At 28.1% G+C, this 25,379-nt stretch overlaps 1 protein-coding gene across 1 annotated transcript in view; it reads left to right on the forward strand.

Annotated features, from left to right (window-relative positions):
- LOC119601541 overlaps window positions 1–24,874 on the forward strand; it is an 89,242-nt gene extending 64,368 nt beyond the window's left edge. Inside the window, 1 exon segment of the mRNA XM_037952534.1 lies at window positions 23,224–24,874. Coding sequence (XP_037808462.1) covers window positions 23,224–24,518 — 1,295 coding nt within the window. The 3' untranslated portion in view covers window positions 24,519–24,874.
- Window positions 24,875–25,379: the final 505 nt, after the last annotated feature.

The raw sequence follows: 25,379 nt of genomic DNA on the forward strand, positions 1-25,379 counted from the left end.
CTTTGTCAGTAAGTGGACTATTGCAGGTCGGATGCGAGGATGAGGAGGAAAATAGAGTCGATCGAGCATACTCTCCTAGGATACAGGATCTCAGGCTGAAATGGCTAGAGAATAGGTACCATGACGAAATGGGGGATATTGTGGTTCTTGACCCTCTCAGTTTACTAGGTTTTGTCAAGGGAATTAGTCACTTCTTCTACTGGGCTTTATAGGGAGACAAAGATTTTCTCTCTCATCTCTTCAGTCTTTAGGGCACTTGATTATTATTTCTATCCTGTTCCCTATCTTCTTTTTTCTTTCTGGGTTTTCTTGTAGTGTTTTTTGTTTCTCTAATTTTGAACCTTCACTCTTTGAAGGGAATCACGATCGTCCTTATGGTCTACGAGTGGATTTGTATATTTTTATGGTACATAACCTTTCTAAACCTAAACCTAACAGAAAGTTTAATTACCATGATGTACAGTGCAGACAATAGAAGAAATAACAGTATGTTTTTTAATAAATCATTTGAAGACAAGTGCTTTTATTCAGAATTTCTCAGACGTGTTGTAGGGTAAAAATTTGTCATAAAAACAAAAGTTTAATAACAGTAATAATAACAATGAAAGTCTGTAGTTTGTAATAGTTGACTTATATATCTTAAACAGATTATTAAATTTATTAAATCAGTTATCACAATATTTAAAAATTCTGAAAATAGTCATTTATTTTAATTTGGTTTATGAGACATTCATTAAGAAAATTTTATAATTTTTTTTGTCTAACCAACAGTTTGCATTTTATTAGACATTTTACCTCAAAGATTATTTTATCAACAAGTACAATAGCTTGTTATTTATAAACTTAAAAACTAATTATGTAATGATGTTTTTTTTTTTTTTTTGTTTCACAAATTTATGGCTGTATTAAACATGTTTAAAATAAAATTTATTTATATACATATTTTAAAAAGAGAAAAACATTTATGAAAAGAAAAACTAATCACTTTACTTACTTAGCAGCAGATAAAAGTCTTAACAAAAGTCTTAATAAAACAAAAATGAATTGTTTAAGAAAATAACAAAAGTCTGTTTAAAAATAACAAATATGTAGCTATTTTACTTAAATTTTTGTTAGCAAAAAATAAAACATTTTTTAAAACTATAATTAATTGGCTTTAATACAGCAGACCGAGCAAATATGACAGATATAAATAATCCTCACACACTATATGTACGTATTACATATATTTGTATGTTTTGGGTCCTTTTTCTCTGGCTTATGTATAGACAGACAGAGATAATATAGTTTCCTTTAATTAATCTGTTACAGACATACTCTCTATTCAATAAACCACAACACACCATCTAAAGATTTATATTCATGATAGTTGTTGTTGTTTTTATTTTATGATTTTTTTTTTGCTCTTGTTATTATTGTTTTTGTATCTCTCTTAAATTACTTGCCAGTCAGTCTGTGTATAAATAAATTTTCTTGTGTGTGTGTGTAAGTGTGTAAGCTAATGAATGAATAAATAAATGAATGAGTGAATGAATGAATTGTTGGTGAATAACACTGCGTATGAGTGATATTAATTATTTCCTTTTATAAGGAAATACAATGATAATTTATATGACTATAATAATTTATAACAAAGTGATTAATTTATTTAATGTTTTTTCCATTACTTATTTTCTACGCTTGAGAGGGAGTGTATTACATTAATTGTTAATATTACTTGTAATAAAATGACAAAAGACTTAAGAATTGAAAAATAAAAAATCATTAACAGGATCAAGAATTAATGTTTTTTTTTTTTTATAAAATTGTTTTTGCTTAAGAGATAAAATATAAAGTAATTATCTTTTTGTATGCCTTCGTTTGTCTTGATATTAAAAAAGATATCAAACAAATTGTGGCAAAAGCAAATAAAACTAATTAAATTAAATTGTTTTTGGTTGTTAAGGAATTGACATTTATTTTTATGTCTTGGGGAGGAAGATTAGAAAAAATAGGATTTCTATGCAATACTAAAAACCTCTTATGGTATAATAAAAATGAAAATGACAAGAAAGAGCAAAAAAAAAAAAAATAGAACTAATCGTAAAAAATCCCACAAAAATTATCTTTAACATGTCACAGACAATTCAAACATTTCCTCTTTTTTTCACTCCACATTTATTTGTTATTTTATGCTGTTGATTTTGTTCCATCTTAAATCTTTACGCAGAGTTGAAGTGTATGGAACATTTATCATTTCATTTAAAGATTAGTAACTTTATTTTATATTATAGCAAATATACATACATGTAAACGTGCATACATTCTAACATTTATTACACATACACTCATAGACAAATCAAATCTATCTAAGTGTAACGAAATACAAAAATACACTTAAAGTATAAAGACAAAAATTGTATATAGTTAAGACAATAAGCTGTTGGAGGGTTGTTTAAGAAATTTGGAGATAAAATCTCAAGATCAATAATATAAAATTGTGTTTTTTTCTAGAAATAAAATATGTTCAAGTAGTGGTATAAGTAATCTGAAATGCAGGATCCTTACCAGGCTTGGTAATAATACAATTACAAGTAATTGCAATGGAAAACGAATCGTTTACAACTAACTCTTAAATGTAATTGCCAATGTAAGAGCAATCATTAAAAATATGTATAATGATTACTTTCAAATAGTTTTATCAATTAGAATTAAAGTAATTGTAATTGTATTACAATTAAAGTAATTATAATTGAGAACTATAAATTACAGTTAAAATAATTGTATTTGAAATGTAATAACAAATACAATTAATAGTAATTGGTAATTCGATAACAATTTAAGTAATTATAATTGAGAAATATAAATTACAGTTAAAATAATTGTAATTGGAATGTGATAACAAATACAATTTATAGTAATTGGTAAATTTTCGAAACTAATCGTTAACAATTACTCCTAAATGTACTTGCCAATGTAATAGTAATCATTAAAAATTACAATTAAAGTAATTGCATTACAATTTAAGTAATTGTTATTGTACTTCAATTTAAATTATTGTTATTGCATTACAATTTAAGTAATTGTAATTGCATTAGAATTTAAGTAATTGTAATTGAATTACATTTAAAATAATTGTAATTCAATTACAATTTAAGTAATTATAATTGAGAACTATAAATTATAGTTAAAATCATTGTAATTGGAACGTTAAAACAAATACAATTAATAGTAATTGGTAATTCCATTACAATTTAAGTAATTATAATTGAGAACTACAAATTACAGTTAAAATAATTGTAATTGGAATGTAAAAACAAATACAATTAATAGTAATTGTAATTGTTAGTACATATTTCCATTATAATTACAAGTAAGTTTAATTTGATAAGTAATACTTAAATTGCAATTAAATTGTCATTTTTAACTAATCAATTACAGTTACTTCTAATGTCTAAACCTGATCATTAAAAATTTCACTCTATAGTCCAACTTACGGGAAGGTAGTTTCTAAAAATACTTCCTTAACAGCCCACGTCCACTTGATGGGTATGCTAGCTGTCAGGTTATTTTCCTTCTTTATATTTTTTCTTGCTTTCCTGATTTATAAAATTATTATGTTTAGCTGTGTTGTTTTTGTGCGTGTGTAAGGATTTTATATTTCTTGAGTAGAATGTTATATCAATATGGGGATAAATATGTTTGTCAGGAAAAGAGTGAGGGAGTATGATTTTGTTAAGGTTGTCGGTAACTGGTTGGAAATGATTATAATAAGACTGTTGCTAATACGATTTCTGGCAGCCATGTTAATATTTGTTTTTCTTATATTTTCGTTTGCTAAATATAATTTTCATTGAGTTTTCCGTACATTTGAGATGACCTGAGATTTTTATTTTTTCCATTACATAGCAAGCTGTCTAGAATTTCCATAAAAAATATACATACAAACATATATTTCGAGCGTAAGTTAATGTTAAACAGTGTGGATTTCATTCACTCACAAAAAAAACACAACAACAATACAACATGATTTTTTATCATTTTCCACGTCATCTTTTGTACAAATTGCTTTGTAATTGATTGAGTTTAACAGCTCAAACAAATAAACATCATTATCATTCTTAACCTAATTCCAATATCCCTTACCGCACTCGCACATCATGGCTTGACAGGCTGTGGCAATTCATTCATCTTTTGGCTGTAGAGGAACAAGAAAGAAAAAACTGTTGTATGTATTAAAGAATGAGCGAATTGTTGAGTATTTTCCAGTAGCTCTACGATAGACAAAGCTGTCAAATACATATGGATTTTAAGGCTACAAATCTAAAAATAATTTTCTGGTTACCAACAGACATACCACACCGCCCACATTATAATAATAATAATAATGCTAATAGCCAGCACTAAATGGTACAAATATTTATGGGTAATAGAAAAAAAATTCTAAAAAAATTTATACGAAATTAATTATAATTATTTCTTTTGTATAACTGTAATTATCATTTATTACAATTTAAGAGAAATTGAAGGATTTTTTTTTCTAAACTCGCATGTCCCTGTAAATGACAATATCGAAGATTTTTTTTTTTTTGAGGAACTTTACAAATGACCTTTAAGTAAGTGTAAAACGATTTGTTATTATTATTTGATTTTCCAACTTTGTTAATGTCAGTTATCAAAAAAAAAAAAAAAAATAGATATACTACCAAAATTCATTCAATAGTAATTGCAATTTTCTAAAAATAGCAAAAAAAAAACTTGAAATGGGAATATTCATAGTTATAATTTATTACCACATTATCAAGAGTACTAAAACCAGGCACCATATTATACAACACTATGAAGCCAACAATACTACAAGCATAGTTTTACTAACCACTGCACACCCACCCAACCAACCACTTATACTGCCTGTTATTACTCTGTCTCTGTCCGTCTATCTATAATACATGAAATGAAATGATAATTTATTGAATATAGATTAAGTGCTTTTTTTCCAGTTTGAATATATTTGTACGTTTAAATGTTGCCTGTAGTAGTTGCAAATGTTATAATTGTGTGGCATTTCTTCTTTTTCTTTTGCTACATGCAGTTATTTTCAACAGTCGATTAAGCAAAGGTGCTAAAAGAAACATTTAAAAGTTGAAGTGAAATAAAAAAAAAACTTTGTAGTCAAAATTGCAGTTTATTTTTTTATGAAAGAAATGTGTCTTGAAAAGACATTAATTTTGAAATGAATTGCTTGTTTTTATAGCTCGTTATTTAGCATGATGCATTTTATACTTGTTGAGAGATTTTAGGATTTAAAAACTCCTGTATTATAGTCATGAAATGTACTATAGTTGCTTTACTCCAATGGAAATCAAATCAATTCTCAGTAATTATGGGTGTAGTTTATAAGTCGATAAAGGAATATTAATGATGAACAGTGGTGTGAGTGTCAAAATAAATGTGTAATTAATAAACTATTTACAAAATTTAAAAAACTTTTTTAACTTTAAATTTTTATAACTTTTGCTTTAGTAATGCTATAGTTTTATAATTATTTTTTAAGACTGAAAAAATGTGTTGTCGATATAAAAAAAAAGAATTTGTAAGAAAAGAGGAACCAATTTTTTAGATACCAGAGTTGACCTACTTTGAGGATTTCCAGAATCGCAGCCTGAGGGATAATGAGTTTTAAATATAAAATTTAAACTAGACAATACTTACTCTTCACTGTTTGCAAATTTGTTTTTCTTCAGTTTCAACATTTCCCCCACTGTAAAATGATGAGAATCATGCATACATTTTTACAAAATGTTACAGTTTTCAACAAGATAAAGAAGTAGTTTCATTGAGGAATACATGTATATTTAATCTCATTAACAGTTGGTTTAAATTAGATACAAAAGGTATTTCTACAAACTTTTTTTATTGTCTATTAAAAATAGATTTTTAAAAAATTTAAAAATAAAAATCTTTTAACTAAATCCAAAATTATCACTTCTTGTCTAGTTTTTATCTATAAAAGAAACATTTCATTAAGAAGATTGATTTCAAATAACAATAAATGTGTTCATTTTGTTAAAAATCAAATAAACTAATCAAATTACAAAGCCAAAAAAATACTATTGTTTGAATTTCCACTTAAATTTGCTATTTTTATTTGCACTTATTATTTGTGTGTATATGTATGTGTGTTATTTTTTAACAAAAGACCAACAAATCCATTTAATATCCAATCCCATCTTCAACCAAATATAATACATTTTAAATCAATGAAATATTTCATGTGTTAAAACCAGCCTACCCCAGACGTATGAGTAATATTTTTTGTCTAAATAACATTTAAATGACACTCATACGTATGTGTGTCTGCTGCTAAAGAAAAAATAAAACTGAAATAAATTCATTAGAAAAAAGTCTAAAATGTATTTTAAACAATATTTATTGTTTTCTTTAACAACGACAAGAACGACAAAAATACTCATATATATAAAAAAAGAATCTCAAAATTTTTATGTGATTTTAACAAAGATAAAAAACAATTCTAAAGTCATTTTCGTAAAAAAAGCAGAAACAGAAAATATTGAAGCAATAATTTACACTTTCAATTTATAAAAAATAAAAAAAAGCAACTCAACCAAATACCCTGACATATAAACATATACTCTCAAATGGTAAGAAAGCGACACTAGACTGTTAAAAAACAAATATAAACGAATACATTTATTGATATTTAGTACAATATTTATGACAATTGAAAAGCCATATAATGGTTGCTGAAGGTTAAAAGTTTATCACAGTCAAATACTCTAGCATTCATACAAATATAAACAAATTTGTTTTTGTTCACAGCTACACATACTTTTGTTTTCATTTATAGAATTTGAAATTGTACCAAGACTGCATGCGTTGTAAACATTAGAATTGTATTTAAATTATGGTATTGTTTTTAACGATTTTCTTGATTTTTTTCCATATTACAACCAACCAAGAACAATATCTTCATATTCTTTTTCTCAATGGTTATGTTTATCAAAACGGATTTTCCTGTCATTAATGCCTACGCATACATTTACACTTAAACACTCTGTACACATACACTTACTTATAGGCTTTTTATAGCATTTAGTGTGTATTGTTGTATTTGTGCATATGTATTTATTTAGAAAAATAAACAATCTTTTAGATATTTTTCCTCTTCAGCGCAGTAATAACAGCAAACAAATATTTATTTAAATTAAAAAGTCTAGTATGTTTTTCGCTTATTTTTGTAGCATTATTTTGTGTTGTTAGAGAGGAAATCGTTGACTGTTTTTATTATTTTTCATTTTTGTTGTTATAATGTAAATTAAGAAGGTATGTGGGTTCATATATGTATATATACTTGTAGAAATTACTTATATAATTTTCCAAATAAATGCCATAATGTTTATAACGACAGGGTTGTTAAATGGGGGGGTTTCACTCATTGTTTTTTTTAAGACATAAAGATAACAAAACAAGAGATAACTTGAGTTATTAGGGAACATAAGACACTGTAATTAGAAAGCTAATAAATCATATAATAAAGTAAATACCTCTGGGTTACTGAAGCCACTTTTATTCAAAAGCAAAATCTTTATTTTGTTTTACAATTTCTATTTAAGTTCACATGCCACTTTTTACAATTTAAAACAAAGTGATCAAAATTTGCTTTCTTAGTTAGCCCAAAAAGACAACTTGAGTAATTCGGAATAATTAAAGTATTTGAAGAAGTGGTCCATGATCCCCTTTCAAAAATTTGTCTTTTTAGACATAGAATTCAAATTAGTAAGCTGATAAATCATATTATATAACATGCACCATGGGGTGAATGAGCCAATTTACTGAAAACTGTAATCTTAAAAAAGATTAAACAATAAACAGAAAATAAAATTAGGATTTCATAGACCATTTTGGCAGAATTCCAAGAAATTGGTCAATGATCCCCCTGCTAAAACTATTAGTAATTCCTTTGCTTAAAAAATTAAAAAATTATCCTAAAAATAAACTTTAAGAAGTATAGTCTGTCATCTCTTGTGATTTAAATGATCAACATAACCCTGCTCTCTATGAATTAGAAAATAATATAATATAACATGCACCCTGGGGTAAATGAGCCAATTTTACTGAAAACTATAATCTTAAAAAAGATCAAACAGTAAATAAAATTAGGATTTCATAGACCACTTTTACAAAATTCCAAGAAATTGGTCAATAATCCCCTTGCTAAAACTATTAGTAATTCCTTAGCTTTAAAAAACAAAAAAATTATCCAAACAATAAAATTTAAAAAGGAGAATTTGTCATCTCTTGCGATTTAAATGATCACCATAAGTACATTTGTCCTTAATTAACCAACCCTGCTCCCTATGAATTAGAAAATCATATAATATAGCATGCATCCTGGGGTTAATGAGCCACTTTTACTGAAAACTATAATCTTAAAAAAGATCAAACAATAAACAGTAAATAAAATTAGAATTTCACAGACAACTTTGGCAGAATTCCAAGAAATTGGTCAATGAACCCCCAGCTAAAACTGTTAGTAATTCCTTAGCTTTAAAAAATAAACAAATTATCCTAAAAATCAATATTAAAAAGCAAAATCTGTCATCCTTTTTGATTTAAATGATCACCATAAGTACATTTGTCCTTAATTAACCAACCCCGCTGCTGCTTATGAAATAGAAAACAATGCTCACACTAGTGACATACATACATTACCAAAACAACTGGCACATCGTCTTACAAGTGTTGATAATGGCAAACAACAATGAAAATAACACATTACAATATTGTCATTTGTGTATGTAATTTCCCAAAAATTTTCCTGCTACATATTTAACACTGATTTTGCACAAACACGCACACACTTATTCACGAACACACATACACATGTTCACTTCATATATACACAGATTGATACATGTACACAATTTTTAACAGGATGTCAAAAGTGTAATTGTGTATACTGCGAGAGTACGTTTATATGAATGTGATAAAAATTTTCTTGTTTTTCGGTTTGTTACCAACATAAAAATCTTCATAAATTTTCTTATTTTCTTCTTACTGCTGCTGTTGTGCTTATTACCAAATGCTAAATAGTTAACACAGCAAATGACAATGCCAGCAATACAGATAGATACAATTGTATACATACATACATACATATATTCTTATATACTTACAACAACAACGTCATTATAATTGTAATTGTGATTACCATTGTCATTGTCTTTATGAAGATCGTCATTATCATCATCAGCAACAACATCTTCATCATTATAATCATCATTTATTATTATTATTTCTTTTACATATTATTATTATACACAATAATAATCCAATCTTATCTTAAGTAATGGCATTGTTTCATTAATGCATTGCTGAGTAAAATAGTTGTAAATTTAAATTTACATGTAACTGTATATGTAAATATTCAAGTATCAAATGATAGGTTTTTTTCTGTATATTTTGTAACTTCTATATACATATGTATGTATGTATGTATGAATGTATTCAAATAATTACAGTCGGTATGTGTATTTGTATCTATGTGTTCTCATTTTGTGGAAAATCACAAATAATAATAACAATCATAATAGAAATGTATGTGTATTGTGTGATTTTACAAATTAACATACAAAACTTATGCAAAAATATCTACATATTTGGATTAATATACGTGGGTTGTGTGTTAAAACATATGTATATGTAAAAGGTTCAGAGGCAAATTAATGATCAAAATCTACATTTGCTTTTATTGTGGTCTTTATACTTTAATGAAAAAGACAACCAAAACGATTGATCGAAGACTTTTAAAACTGTTAATTTCTATAAAATTTAAAATAAATCTTAGAAGGATATAAGTCAAGGTACCAGGAATCGGTCCTTCTTTGATCAAAAATTCCTTACTTGTCTTATAAAATATAGACTTTCTTTATTAATTTCAATAATTTTTAGAGAATTTTTCTCACATCCCCTGTACATTTAGTACAAGCTGAATAATTAGATATTTTTTTATAAATTTATATTGAGCCATCCGTACTTAGTGTTAAGGTTGCAAACAATAGGTATTTTTGTAAATGTTAATGTTGGTGTTGACGTTCAATGTATACAGGACTTGACTGCTAACGTATCCAACTAATAGCTGTATGTAGTTATATAAAATCCATGTATATTATTTCAAATTGTCGGCTATTTTCCTTTACAACACTTGGTTCATATACCTACATATCTTTATATCTAAATATGCATACTGTACAACATTTACTAGTATGGATGTTTGTATAACGGTAAAATCTAGGTAATGTTTAAGCTTTAGTATTAGTAGTCTATGGCAAAATACTTTGTTGTTTAACTATGTTTGTTGGTTGCCAGCTAATGTTTATTAAACATTGTTAATGTGTTTATAGGATGCTTTTAATGTTTGGCAGAGAGCACAAAAAAAAAACTCAAAAAGGATATAGGCAATTTCCATGTTAAATTTATCAATATATACTTTAGTATTCCTTAGTATAATATTTTATAATCATACATATGTATTTGCGTAATTTCTATATAAGTATTTGTTATATGCAAATTATATTGCTACACATTGAACACAAACCACTACTTACAATAAATACAATTATAACAATCTCTTATTGGTAATTTAAACATAAAAATTTTAAAGAGAAAACAAGCTTTAATTTAAGTAAATTATATATATAACTACATGTTTAACAAATTGCCGAAAATTATGTCAAATTTAAATAAACATTTGTATTATAAGATTACATAAGAGTTTGATATAGTGTTAGTTAAACTATTAAAATTTTAGGAATTAAAATATTATAAAGTAAAAGGTATATAGTAGCTTAAGTTAAAGAGACAACGCATTGTTTTGAACTGTGGTCATTTAGTTGGACAGTATATTGACTATTTAATAAAGAGGTGTATATACTAGACAATATTTATCTATTATTTATTCTATTTGACTATAAACTAGTCTATAGATTGATATATAGATCAGTTCATAAACAAGAGACGACTTCGTAGACTAGTATATAGGGGAGTCAGGAAATAAGTCTTAGACTAGTTACTAGACTACAGCTAAAGACTGGTTTATAGATTAGTCAATAGAATAGTTAAAATACTAGTTTATGAACACGTTGGTATACTAGTCTATAAACTGGCCTATAGACTTCTCAATAGATGTGGTCTATAGACTACAATAAACTGGCTTAGAGATTAGTCGATAGGATAGCTAAAAGACTAGTTCATAAACTTTACCATAAAGTAGTACATATATAAGTCCATAGGCTAGTTCAAGAGACAAGTCCATATTATATTTAACAATACATTAGTCCATCATAATTTATTTATAGACTAGTACATAGACTGGACAACATATTAACCAATATACCAATAGACTAGTCCATTAACTAGACAGTAGATTTGCCCATTTTGGGGCAAATTATACCTTTCGGAATCAAATAAATCTCATTTGCGATCAAAATAAATTTATATGTATAAGGTTGAAGATGACTGTGGTATCCGCTTAAAACATAATTATAGAAAATTTAAATGAAGTTTTTAAAAATATATTTATACCCTACACCAGTATAGTGTGCGTTTGTGCTGATGTTTGTATCACCCAAAAATATTAGTCCTACACCCATCTATGTCTGTCCGTCTGTCTGTTTGTCTGTCTGTCTGTCTGTCTGTCTGACTGTCTGTCTGTCTATCCGTCTGTGTGTCCTTGTAAACCTTGTGCGCAATTTTTAAGATAATTTGATCAAATTTGGCACAAATTGTTCTTTTGACACAAGGACGAAGCCTATAAAAAATGGTTAAAATTGGTCCATTATTTCGTATAGCCTCCATACAACCGTAGCCCCCGAATAGGGCTTTTGAGCTCATAAATATGTTAAATGTTCTTGTATTACTTCAAAAATCGGCAAAACTTTGTTTTTTATTAATCTTAATTATACTGTTGATTTTCGTAAAGATCGGGCCCCATTACAATACAAAGTCCCCTTCAGAAAATAACTTGACTTGAGAATATCACAATGATATTCTGCATAAATAACTGATGATGTAGACGTATCAACATTTTTAAGCATAGGACCATATTAACAATCTGCCCCCCCCCCTATAACCCCTCATTTAGAAAATCCCCTTTTTGTCATTGTTGAAATATTTCTGAATTAAGGTAAAAATTTTATTAAAAAGTACTAAAAAATTTTAATATAATCATTGGTGTAGGGTATCATATGGTCGGTCGACCATGCCCGACTATAAATTCTTACTTGTTTTAATTGTTTAAAATATGTTGCTTAAGTTTAAAGGACATTAATTTGTTTTCAACTTTTTTTCCACACAAATTCGAATTCTTTCTAAAGGATTGAAATTTAATGACCCAATTTTTTTTTAATTTTTTTATAATTGTTAAACTAATGTGAAAAATAGCATTTGATAGCCCCACATATAAATTTTTTTATTATTCCTGGCTGTTTTAAATAGAGTAAAATTAATTTAACAATTTAATCCCTTGTCACTAACAGTGTGTTTGTTGTTCTTTTCTATAAACAATAAACAATATACATACATATGTATGTATGTACATATGTATATTGTACATATGTGTGTATATACATATAACTATTATTGTGTTAATGTTGTAACAATTATTATAATTTATTTACTAAATTACTTTTGTACATTATTTAGGCAAGTTTGTCACCACATAATTGTTAAAGTTTTTCTGCTGTTTTTATTTTAATTTATCTAAATTTAATTTAAAATAATGGGCAATTTGTTAACGATTTTTACGAAATAATTTACAAATTTCATTTAATTATTATTTGTTTATTTCTCTCTACATATTTGTTTGTTTTATAATATGGTTTTTGTTGCTTAAGCCAACAAACACTTGCTATTTTAAATAATTTACAAAGCTCCAGCTTATTAATATTTATTTTGAGTTTGTTGGTTTATTTTTTGTTTAAGCAAATTATTTATTTTATATTAATTAAAAATATTGTTAATGCTGGTATCAAATAAATGCCATAATAAATAACATGTCTTCTTAATAATAAAATTGTATAAAAATCTCTCTAAATAAAATATTATATTAAATTGTATTTAATTGAATTGAAACTATTTTTAAACTGCTATGCGTGACTATAAAGTAATAAAAAATTATTTATTTTTTTATCTAGAAATTTATGAACATTTAAATGATTTGTTTTGTTATTTATTTTCATTTCTGCTTGTTTTTATTTATTTATTTTATTTATATTTATATATATAAAATTCAAGGCTGTTTTTATTTGTGTGTATTTTAAAGTTTATTTTAGCTTTAGCAGGCGGTTACAGATATATTCCACTCACAAATATTGTTTATACATTTATTTAGCCATCGATTCAGCTATTTATTTAATGGTTTATATTTTGTTATTTTAATAAACATTTGCTGTCGAATTTTGTGATGTTTTTGTAGCTTTCCTTTTTTTAGGCTTTAAGGCAAACGGCCAATTATACTGACAGTGTTATAAACTTTGTCTCGTCGCCGGGCTTACTGACCTAAAAATAAGCGTAAAGAAAACAAATTTTCTTTTTTTTCCTTTTTTTCGTCTTTATATTATATTATATAAATCTAAAGACATGCCTGGTATTTGTATAAAAAAATGTATCGTTTTTTTATTAAAAAAAAATAAACATACATTGACATAAAACAATGTGACAGTGATGCTTGGAAATCGACGGCAGAATTGTTGTGGTGGTATTTGGAAATTGTTTCGCCACAGACAGATTTAAATAAAACTGTCAATAAACTCTGAAAGAGAAAGAAAATAAGATAAGAATATTTAAAAATAAATTTTGAAATATAATTACATTTGGTTACAATAATTTTTCCATTATCTAATCAAATGTTTTGAAATAAGTTAAAGGAGAGCTATACATGCTGCAGCTATGAATTTTAAATACAATTTTTTTTAAATTAAAATATTACCGATTTCCATATAGAAATTAAAATTTTTTATGTTATTTCCAAAATTTTATTAAAGAAAAAATATTTTAGTTATGGAATATTCTTCAGGCTCGAGTTCGAGTCCCACTTGGTGATAATTTTTATACCCTACAATACTTTAGTGGGGAAGGTATATTAGGTTTGTGCTGATGTTTGTAACGCACAATGATATTGGTCCTATATCCACCTTAAAGTATACCAATTGGCTTATCCTATATCCACCTTAAAGTATACCAATTGGCTTAGAATCATTTTCTGAGTCGACTTAGCTATGTCCGTCTGTCTGTCTGTCCGTAAGTCTGTCCGTCCATGTAAACCTTGTAATCAAACTACAGGTCACAATTTTGAAGATAATTCAATGAAATTTGGAACATGATCTTCTATGATACGGGAGACGAAGCCTATTGAAAATGGTTAACATCAGTCCATGATTTCACCTAGCTCCCATACAACTGAACCTAGCTCCCATACAACTAGGGTGATCGATTATTCGACATTTTCCAAAAACCGGTTTTCGAATAGTTCGAATAGTTGACATTTCAAAAAAACCGGTTGATATTTTTCAAATTCAGAAAAAACCGGTTAACCGGTTTTTCATAATAAATAAAAAAATATATGTTAATTTGAAGAAATTAATGTTTATGTTTAAATTTGATTAATAAAACATGGCCCGAAATGATTTTTAACAGTTTAACAGATTATAACTTTAGATCTAGTCGTCTGATTTACATTATTTCTTTAATATAAAAAAAAAATAGGAAAAAAAGTGGACACTTCTGTTAAACATAATGTAATCCTAGCTTATTCTAAAGCCCTTTTAGGAAATTTTCATAGGCATTCCAACACTTCCATAATATTTCAGCGGTAAATTAATTATTGTAATTGGAATATAATCTTAAGATTAATAAAATTTTATTAAACAGTTATCAATTTTACAAATAAATTTTTTTAATTAATTAGGAAAATCAAAAAAGTTTAACCAAAGGTGCTTTAGAAAAATATATCCTAGTTCCTGGACTCGAATATTTTTAAAATTTAAACGGGCTGTATTATTTACTTCAAACTTTCATTTAAATAATCTTTGATTACAAAGCAAATAAAAGTATTCGAAACCGGTTTTTAAAAAGTGAAAAAACCGGGTTATTCGATATTCGAAAAATCAACATTTAGAAAAAACCGACACTGGTAAAGCAGAAAAAACCGGTTTTAAAACCGGTTGAAAAATCGACTCGATCACCCTACATACAACTGAACCCGGCTCTCTAGTTCATAATTATGTTTATTATAATCGTACCTCGACAAAAGGCTGCAAAACCAAGTTATAGCCATTATTACTCATTAATTTTATAATTATGGGGTCTCATTTGACCATAGCCCCTATACAAAGCCCCCTTCAAAATTATAGGGTCTCATTTGACCATAACCCCTATACAAAGTTCCCTTCAAAATTTGACTTAAATGTCCACAATTTTATTCAACAATAAATGGCTTAAGTATATCTGAGACAAGGTACAATTCAACTTAAATGCTTTATTATGAAAACTAAATCACATTTTATTTTTGTAACAGGTGTAGGGTATTATATGATTGGCCTCGCCCGACTATAATTTCTTACATCTTTTATAAATGGTAATGTAACCAGGCTTGTTGTGCGCTCCTTTGCCAGTGCCTTAACTGGGAATCGAATCCACTTTCTCCGGTCTACCAGACTAAAACACTAACCTAGGAGGCCACAAATTTCTGTTTCGGAAAAAGGAGATCATTAGTCTCATTATTGAGATAAGTTGATTTGATAAATGAATCAATTTCAAAAACAAAAGCTTCGTGAAACCATTAAAATTCTTGATAATAAAGATGTTATAGATCATAACTGCTAAATGAAAAAGGGAGGTGTCTGATGCACCCCCCCCCCTTTCTCTCTACACTACAAAAAAATTTACATTTTGTTCACAGATGATTTTGCATAATACAATTTTTTTTTTTTATTTTCAAAAGACAAGCTTAATAAACAAAATGCTTTTGTTGAAACCTTTTTTGTTCACTCCTCTTAAAATTCTTACAAAATATTTTTTTATGCATATTAATCCTTTTCTCCACTGTAATATATTTATGATGTTTTTCATAATTCCATTGTGTAGCAAAAACTCAATTTTTTTGTTATTATATTCAAACAAGGGCAAAAACTTGGCTACAATATAAATTAGCTTAACTGGAATATAACACTTTTACTTGGTTAACACACATATTGAATTTTTTTTCTACATTGAGTTGGTATTTTTTTTCGCTCTGAAGTTTCTAAAATGTAACAAATATTTTTTGAATGTGTGTGTGTAGTTGTATAATGTTGCAGCATGTGTTTCGGATTTATTATTTAAAAAGTTGACAAGTTTTACTTGTTATTCTTTTTTCGTTTTTTTTTTGCTGTTCAATTCTCAATTTTTCCTTTAACAATCAGGCTGATTTCCTTATATTGGCATAGAAAAAAAAAAAAAAACAAAAAAAAGAGGGACAAATGGAGAAAAAACAAAGGCCTGGTTTCAAATTTGTCTTTATAAACACAACACACAAAAAATATTCTTACAACTATACATACATACTTTCGCAAATACATTGACAACATCTGTTGTTTATTTACACTTCCTCTTCCTTTTTTGCCACTTTGTTTTTATTATTTTTTATTATTTTATTTAAAGCCAAAATAGTAAAGATAATGTATGGTTATAGATGTGGAAGTTTAAGAGGGATTTCAGAGTGTGAGTGTTTGTATGTATGTGTTTAATCTATAGAATATTGTACAGCCCATATTCATTGATTTTTATATAAATTCTGACTAAATGACCACTGTCATCATAAATATGCACAGCATGTGTATGATCCAATGACAAATACTATATAGTATATACATACATACTTACATGTGTATATAGTCATGTGTGTTTCTATAAGTATGTTTGTTATACCAACTGAGTTCACACTTTATGTTAAATATATTTGAACGAACATAAGATTCTGAATCTGAGAATATGTGTTTATGAATGAGGTATGACTATAGACTTATAAATCTCTAGCCATAAATATTTCCCTTTCTTGAAAACATCTACATACATACATATATATCCTTATATATATTTGGCATAAACAAGTGACACTGTCAAGTTTCGAGTACAAAAAAGCCTTGTGAGAAAGTATGTGTATAAAATCATCATGTTAGTTAGTAAAGTTTGTGTTTTACACTAAGGAAAAAAGTTTGTAAAGTAAATATTTTTGTTTTGAATACAAAATTACTTTATTACAAGGCAATAAGCAGAAATTTTTAAAAGTGTAGATCTACATTTCATGAAATTTTCAAATAAGTCTTAATATGTCTCTATTTATTTCAACGTATTCTCAAAATACATACATGTCACCAGATTTTTAAATAACATCCGTTGTCAAGTATATACATACATACATATAGCAACAACATGTAATGTTGACCACACAACGTTGTCAACATTGCAACAATTAGTTGTCGCAATCTCAAGTTTATGCACATGCGTTGTCTAAAAGTTAACAAGCGTGGTAAGCTCACTATTGACAATGGATTTTGAGGCGTGTATATTTTTTTCTCTCTGTGTAGACAAGTTCAAGGACTAGTCAATAGTCTACTCTATAGAATGGGCAATAGATTGTTGAATTGGCTAGTTCCTCTCTTTCAGATTTTTCTCCGATGACTTTACTAGTTACGTTTTTATAGAATCTCTTCTACTTATACGACTTAGTACTAGCTCCTATGCTTAATTGCTGATCTTGTTACACACTTCCGTTGACTACAATCCTTTGAACAAAAATTTTGTTAAACTATTTAAAAATTTTTAGTAAATAGAAAGAACACTTGCCTTTTTAGTATCCTTTCCTTTTTTGCTAATCCTTAACTCATAACTAAAATCTCATAAATATGTATAAATTTGTATTTGATCAAATATTCTCTCTAAATTTTGGTAGACAAAGTCAGATTTTATCTTTCATCATATTTATACAATAAAAGTAATTTTGTCCAAAGTGTACTGCATACAAAAACTTGGTACTAGGGATACAAAAACAAAAAAGTTGTTTAAAAAAAAAAAAAAAAAGAGACAAAATTGAATGTCATTTATCTTTGTATCTGTTGGGTACATGGGAACATTGAAAATAACAATTGTGTTCATGCTTATATTGATGATATAAATGAGTAAAAAGGCAATTTGAGGCAGTGTTTGTTAAAGCATTTATTGCTATGTATGTATGGATATGTAAGTGGGTATATGTGTGTGTAAATTGTACATAAATTTGAATCTTTATATAGCCTTCAATTTTAATATTTATATGTTTGTGTGATGTAAACATTTTTCATCATATTTGACAATTGTCTTTGATTATATTTTATTTATGATAACATATACATACAATTTAATAGTATATAGGCTTGTGTGTATATGTGTTTCCATATAAGTATTCATGACAAGTGAAATATGATTACTTGCATACATGTACCATATACATATGCTGTAAATATGTGATTGAGTGCTGCGTGTTTGTGCATGCCTGTGCGTGTCTATTATTACAGTCAATATCAATTTTTAATAATGTCATAAAAAAAAGTCAAGTAAAAAGTATTGTTTCAGCGGGGTATTGTTCATTATACAATTTTCTTTTTTCGCTTTTCTTTTTTATTGTTGACATTGTTGTTGTTTTTATTAAAACAGCAACAATTTGTGTCTTGTTGTTAATAATTCGCAGAATCTTTTTTTGTTTTATTTTTATTGACCTTTTTTACGCATATTTATATTTTGATTTGTGGTTTTCTTTTTGTTGTTAATATTGTTGTTAATATGTTGCTTTCTTGTTGTTTTTGTTGCTGTCAGACAGTTTATTTGGTTGATCTTTTTTTCTGAATTAAACTGTTAATTTGCTCATTTAATATTCATTGTTGTTTTGTAGCTATTTTTCGTTTAAATATGTATATTTATGTGTGTGGCAAATGTTTGTTGCATAAATATATACTCATTATATAAATAAATATATGCTTTTATACCTACTATAAGTGTTTTGTTGTAAAACCAATTATTTTTCATTTTTATTTTTTAATTAATTTTTTTATTTAATTTTTATTATATATTATTTTCTCTCATTTTCGATAATATATAATTTTAACGGCAGAAATGCGCTGAAACAATTTGCTTATTTTAACCATTTATTGTTAATAATATATGCAAATTAATAGAAATAATTTTTGAATTTTATAGGCCCATAACACTGCATTTAATGTTAAACATTTTTGGCATAATTTAGATTTATGTATAGATTTATATTTTACTGAAAATGGCTCGTTTTTAATGTACCCTATAAATTGTGTTAAAGGATATTAAGTTGAAAGTCAAATGTTTCAATTAAATTTTTATTTTTATTAAGAAAAAATAATTTTTGTATATATATTATACTTTTTTATAAACATTTTTCACCTAAAAGTTTTTTTTTTTTGACTAAAGTTCAGTCCAAGTGCAAATTAAGCACAGTTTAGTGCTAGTTCAGTTCTAGTTCAGTTCTAGTTCAGTTCTAGTTCAGTTCTAGTTCAGTTCTAGTTCAGTTCTAGTTCAGTTCTAGTTCAGTTCTAGTTCAGTTCTAGTTCAGTTCTAGTTCAGTTCTAGTTCAGTTCTAGTTCAGTTCTAGTTCAGTTCTAGTTCAGTTCTAGTTCAGTTCTAGTTCAGTTCTAGTTCAGTTCTAGTTCAGTTCTAGTTCAGTTCTAGTTCAGTTCTAGTTCAGTTCTAGTTCAGTTCTAGTTCAGTTCTAGTTTAGTTCTAGTTCAGTTCTAGTTCAGTTCTAGTTCAGTTCTAGTTCAGTTCTAGTTCAGTTCTAGTTCAGTTCTAGTTCAGTTCTAGTTCAGTTCTAGTTCTAGTTCAGTTCTAGTTCAGTTCTAGTTCAGTTCTAGTTCAGTTCTAGTTCAGTTCTAGTTCAGTTCTAGTTCAGTTCAACAAAAAAAGTCCTCTCTATAACTAAAATATTCCAACAAACATACACTGCGTATGATTAATATGTGATTATTCTTATGAAGCATTCATGACACTCATACGCCTTAATCAAGTTAATAATTTTAGAACAAAATTATTGTTTGCAATTCATTTATAAAAAAATTTAATTTCAGTGGCATAAATGCTTTATGTGAATTATGTTTATCACCTCCCTTTCAGTTAACATCCAATGATAACTTTGTTTCCCACTACCTAATTAAAACTGCCACACTCTTGCTCTTTTAACTCGGGATTAATAAATATTTGTTGACTTTGTAAAATTGCATTCATTGCAACTAAAATCTAAAAAACACAATAAAAAGCTATAAATAAATTTGCATATTCTTAAACTAAAATGTTAATAACATCTAACCAATGTTAAATACCTTGAGGATGTAAGTTTTTGACCTTTTTCCTTTTCTCTGTGGCTTTTTTTACCCATGTGTATGTATATGTGTTCCTTTACTATGTTAAATAATTATTTATAAGTAACATGTTGTAAATTAAATGTAATATTACACTTCATTAAATTTACTCATGACAGCAACAACAACATCAGCAAGTACAAATATCGTTGTTACCCATTTGTTGTATGTTATTTACGTACGTGTGGTCTTGTACTGAGAGCACAGCCAAAAGGTCAAGTTAATTTTATAAATTCATTTTACGTTGAACCAATACAGAATGTTTAATTTGCATTTTATAACAAAAAAAATATATAAAGAAAATATTTTACACCCACCCATACATATACTGAATGAATTCTTACATATTTACACATAATACAACAAAAATGTAAGCATACATTTGCAACATATACACTTTCAAATTTGCTTTAAGGGAATGGTATATGTAGAAAAACATATTTGTTTTTGTGTTGGTATTAAAACAAAAAAAAAAAACTGAAATATTTATTCTTATTTAAGGAAGTGAAAAGTTAGTAGTTACTTTTTTAAAGATGTATTTATACATACTATATATTCATAAAACTCATACATTGATGTAAAATTACAGTTAAATTTTTAACTGTAAATTTTTATAGTCTTTTTCCTTTCGTTTTTTCACATCTTTTTTTAACAAAAAAAACCACAAACGTATTGATGTGTGTAGAGAGTAATAAAGACTTTTTATACAATCTTTTTTTGGTGTTGGTCATACGTCTATATGGTTCCTAGCTGTTTATATGTACATATGTATGTATGTAGGGAGTGAGCGTAAGAGAGTGAGAGTTAAACATTCATTTTGGTAGTTTTATTAGAGTCTGTTGTAAAATTTTACAATTTTTACTCAATTATAAAAGTTTCCACATTAAAAGTTTACACCGCCAGCTACCATTGAGGACCGGAAAAAAACTGTCGTAACTTTTTGTGGTCTGCTCTCAAAAAAGAAAAAAAAAAGGAGAAAAACGTTAAACGAAATGAAATTACTTAAAGTAAAGAAATGTAAAAGAGTTGGTAAATTGTCAGCATACAGCAACATTACATACTAGCTACAAAAAGTATCAATATTTATATGTATAAATATGTATGTATAATATCCTAGACTGCTTATGGCGGCAAATTCGTTTATTGTCCCTTTTCCTTTTCCCTTTTAGAGTTTCCTGCAGCATCCACATCTTCATGCATTTATTTGATTGGTATAGTGTTTCATTTTATTTTTATATGTTTTTTATTAGCAAGCCATTAAAGGCTATTAGACTGTAAATGCCTCAAGTACAAAACTTTTAATTCCACAATTCACAACACTTGCTAAACACAGCTACGTGTATAGATTGTCTACATGTCCGTCTATCTGTCTGCTACAAGTCCAAGAGTTTTGGTTAAAGGGAAGTAATTTTATTACTTAACCCATTTGTTTGAAATATACAGAAAAGGGTACAGATAAAAATATAATAAAATGTGATATAAAATTACATTTGACATAAAAATATTGGAAGAATTCATAAACTGTTAAATATTTAATTTGTTGTTTATTTAAAAATAATTACTACTTTCCGCTAAAGGGTTAAGTGAGAACGCCCTTTAGCTTAACCAGTTGTCTGATGGTGTAAATGTTGTAAAATGTATACCATGTCCCAACACTCACTGTGAATTAAGCTTAAATTGACCACAGGCTTAAGGCCATTGAAACAGCCAACCAACACCAAGCAGCCACTAACAAACAAAACAAAACTGTCTACAATCATACCGCCACAAAACAGGCAACTTATAACACTCTTCTCATTATCACACATACTCACAAACCTAGACACGTACACATGCTTGATTTATACACACATCTACTTATGTAAATATATTGGTATTATACATAGTACTTTCATAAGTTTGGGGATAATTATATGATATATTTTCAAAGTCATTGCATTGCACAATTCCTAATATGAGAACTTTTTTGGGACCTGGGACTAACTAGAATTAACCGATTTTTTATATTTTTCGAAATTATCGCACTGGGAAGTACGTTAAGATAGATTGCGTTTAAGCTTTATAAAGAACGGAAAACATATTCTTTTGGGAGTAATATTTCGATCTTTTGTAATGACTGGTATAATAATCATGAATCAAAACTTTTAAAATTACTACTAATTCATCTCTATATTTGTAATATATAAAATAATAATATTGTGCTTAAAAGTAGGGGATATTATATGAATAAATATGTAAAATTGTAAGTAAATGTGTATGTCTGTGTGTGAGCTTGATGACACTAGACATTAACACATGGCTGTAACCACAAATTACAAGACTAACATTTAAGCCATTGTTGTGGTTCGAGTAATTTGCGTATAAGAAGTATGGCAATGAATGAATTTTACAAAGATATTTTAACACACACACATACACGTATGTACCTACTTTCATGACATTGATTTCAAGAATCAAATTTGTGTACCCACCAACACCAAGAACAACAACAGTTACAACTAGCAACCAACAATATGATGACAAAAGATGATGAAAGGAAATTAGAAACAACACACATAAGCCATACAAAGAAAGATACTTTTAACGCACACAATGACACACACAAACACACATATGCATACAATTTACAATTACACTTACGAGTGACACTCTTTCTACTTACATACTTAATTAGTATTTGATTTTCAATCAACATTAATTCTTGATGAAGCGTAAATTTAAAGCTTTGTGTACTAAATATTTCTATTTTTTTGACTCTTTTTTTTAGGTTACGGTGGCATTTCACCAAGAACCCAATGGGGCCGTATAGCTGCTTTAATTTATGCTCTATTTGGTATACCCATTGTTTTGCTTTATCTTTCGGCCATGGGAGAGGGTTTATCAGCTGGTATGCGCTGTTTATTTCGCAAGGCTCGTTCGAAAAGCGCCATTAGCAGTGGCAGCAGTAGTGGTGGTGGCGGTGGAGGTGTTAACGGTGGTGGCAATTCAAATTCAGCTGTCACATCAGGAGGTGGCGGTGGTTCGAACAAGAAACATGCGAACGACATTAAAAGTCACAACAATCCCAGTAATAAACATTATGCCAGTGGCAAAATGTTGGCCACACATCAATATGGCTCATTAAGTAAACATCAGTATCAGGCAACGGGTTCACCGAGTGTGCCCATTTCCATATGTGTTATGGTTTTGATTTGCTACATAACATCAGGTGCATTACTTTTTCACAAAATGCAAAATTGGACTGTTTTGGAGGCCTTGTACTTTTGCTTCACTTCTTTGGGTACCATTGGCTTTGGAGAGCTTACGCCTGCCGGCAATTTGACTTTATATTTGGCCTCGGCCTATATACTGATAGGCATGGCTGTGGTGGCCATGTGTTTTAGTTTAATACAAACTGAATTGGTCATGTGGCTGAGACGTTTTAGTGTACAGGATCATGTTATGCCCCAGACCGATGATGTCTCACTGGTGTCGGTGTCAGTGACGCCCAAATCCTCTTGACAACGACCTACAGCTGACCTGCTAGCAGGCAGCTTAGCTGGCAACAATGCCATGGGCCAGCATCAAACCATGTTCTTTGGACCAGCCCATACCTTCTCCCAATACAACTCATTGCCCAGACGAGGCATGAATTCAAATTTCCAGCGCAATACCCCCATAAGAAGATCAACGGGTATACCAGAACATCATATTGAGTATTTTGTGCCACGCAGCATAAGTGAGTTTAATCTGTCGGGCGTCGGTGATTTGGCTCTTCCACCACCCCGAAGATGTTCACCTACTATACAAAATACGGGCATGCAACTGCCACATGGCCTACAATTGGGGCCGCCACAAACTTTACTATGCGGTCCACCGCCACCACAACAGGTGCAAATCATAATGAAACCCAGGGAGAAAATGGTTACTTTTGAAGATGAATCAAAAGGCATGATACCACCACCCACCTCTAGCAGTGCGGCCACAACGGTGGGCTCCACCTGTCCCCATGGAGTGCCGACAACACCACGCAAATCAACGACGGGCATTGGTGTGGGTGGTGGTGGAGATGTTTTTATGTGACGTGAATCATTAAGATGACCCACACTTAGTGGTTTGTTAGGCGATACCACTGGCGATGATGTCTTTACTCTCAGCGGTAGCACACAAAATAATGAAGATCATGATGCGGCCGCCGGTTCTGGCAGTGAACGCACTTCTTTAGATGGCAGCTTAAGTGATCTAAAGACAAAATCCACACCGGGTGATGTGATACGAGTGTAAATTAAATAGAAATTTAAATGCAAAACAACAACTTCCTTGATATTACAAAAACAAACAGAAAACCAACCAAACAATTCTTAAAACTGAAATTTAGTGTTAGTGTTAAATAAAATTTTACAAAAAAAAAAAAAAAAAGAAAAAATATTTGTATGTAAGTGTAAAAAAATAATTTAAATATCTTCATTAACTATAAATTATATAAAATACTAACAAATTAAGGAAATTTAAGAAAAAATTAAAAGACATAAGAAATAATATGTTTTCAACAGTTAAGGCAATTCTTTAAACTGAATAGAAATGGAAAATATTACTTTTATTCTTTTAAAATCCTTTTTCGATCTGTATAAAATACTCTCTTTCCTAATGCAGGATGGAAGTTATAAATCAAATTTTTACAACTTTTAACTGTTTCCCTTAACTGTTGAAAAACATATTTATTAAATTTTAGAAAAATCTGTAAATATTTAAATACTAATTAATGTAAATTTACTCATAAAAAAACAATCAACATAATGTCAATTTTCATTTTCATTTAATTTAACTTTTTTCTGTTTATTTTTATTTTTTAGATTATTTTCATGCTTTTGATTTTATGTTACCCGGGAGATTGCAATTTTAATTTCATTTATAATTTCTAATTGGTCAATTGCAAAAAAGGCG

This window comes from Lucilia sericata, unplaced genomic scaffold (genome assembly GCF_015586225.1).
Source record: "Lucilia sericata isolate MDLA Ls3-8-SP2 unplaced genomic scaffold, ASM1558622v1 Contig000006F_arrow, whole genome shotgun sequence".
Classification (NCBI taxonomy): domain Eukaryota; kingdom Metazoa; phylum Arthropoda; class Insecta; order Diptera; family Calliphoridae; genus Lucilia; species Lucilia sericata.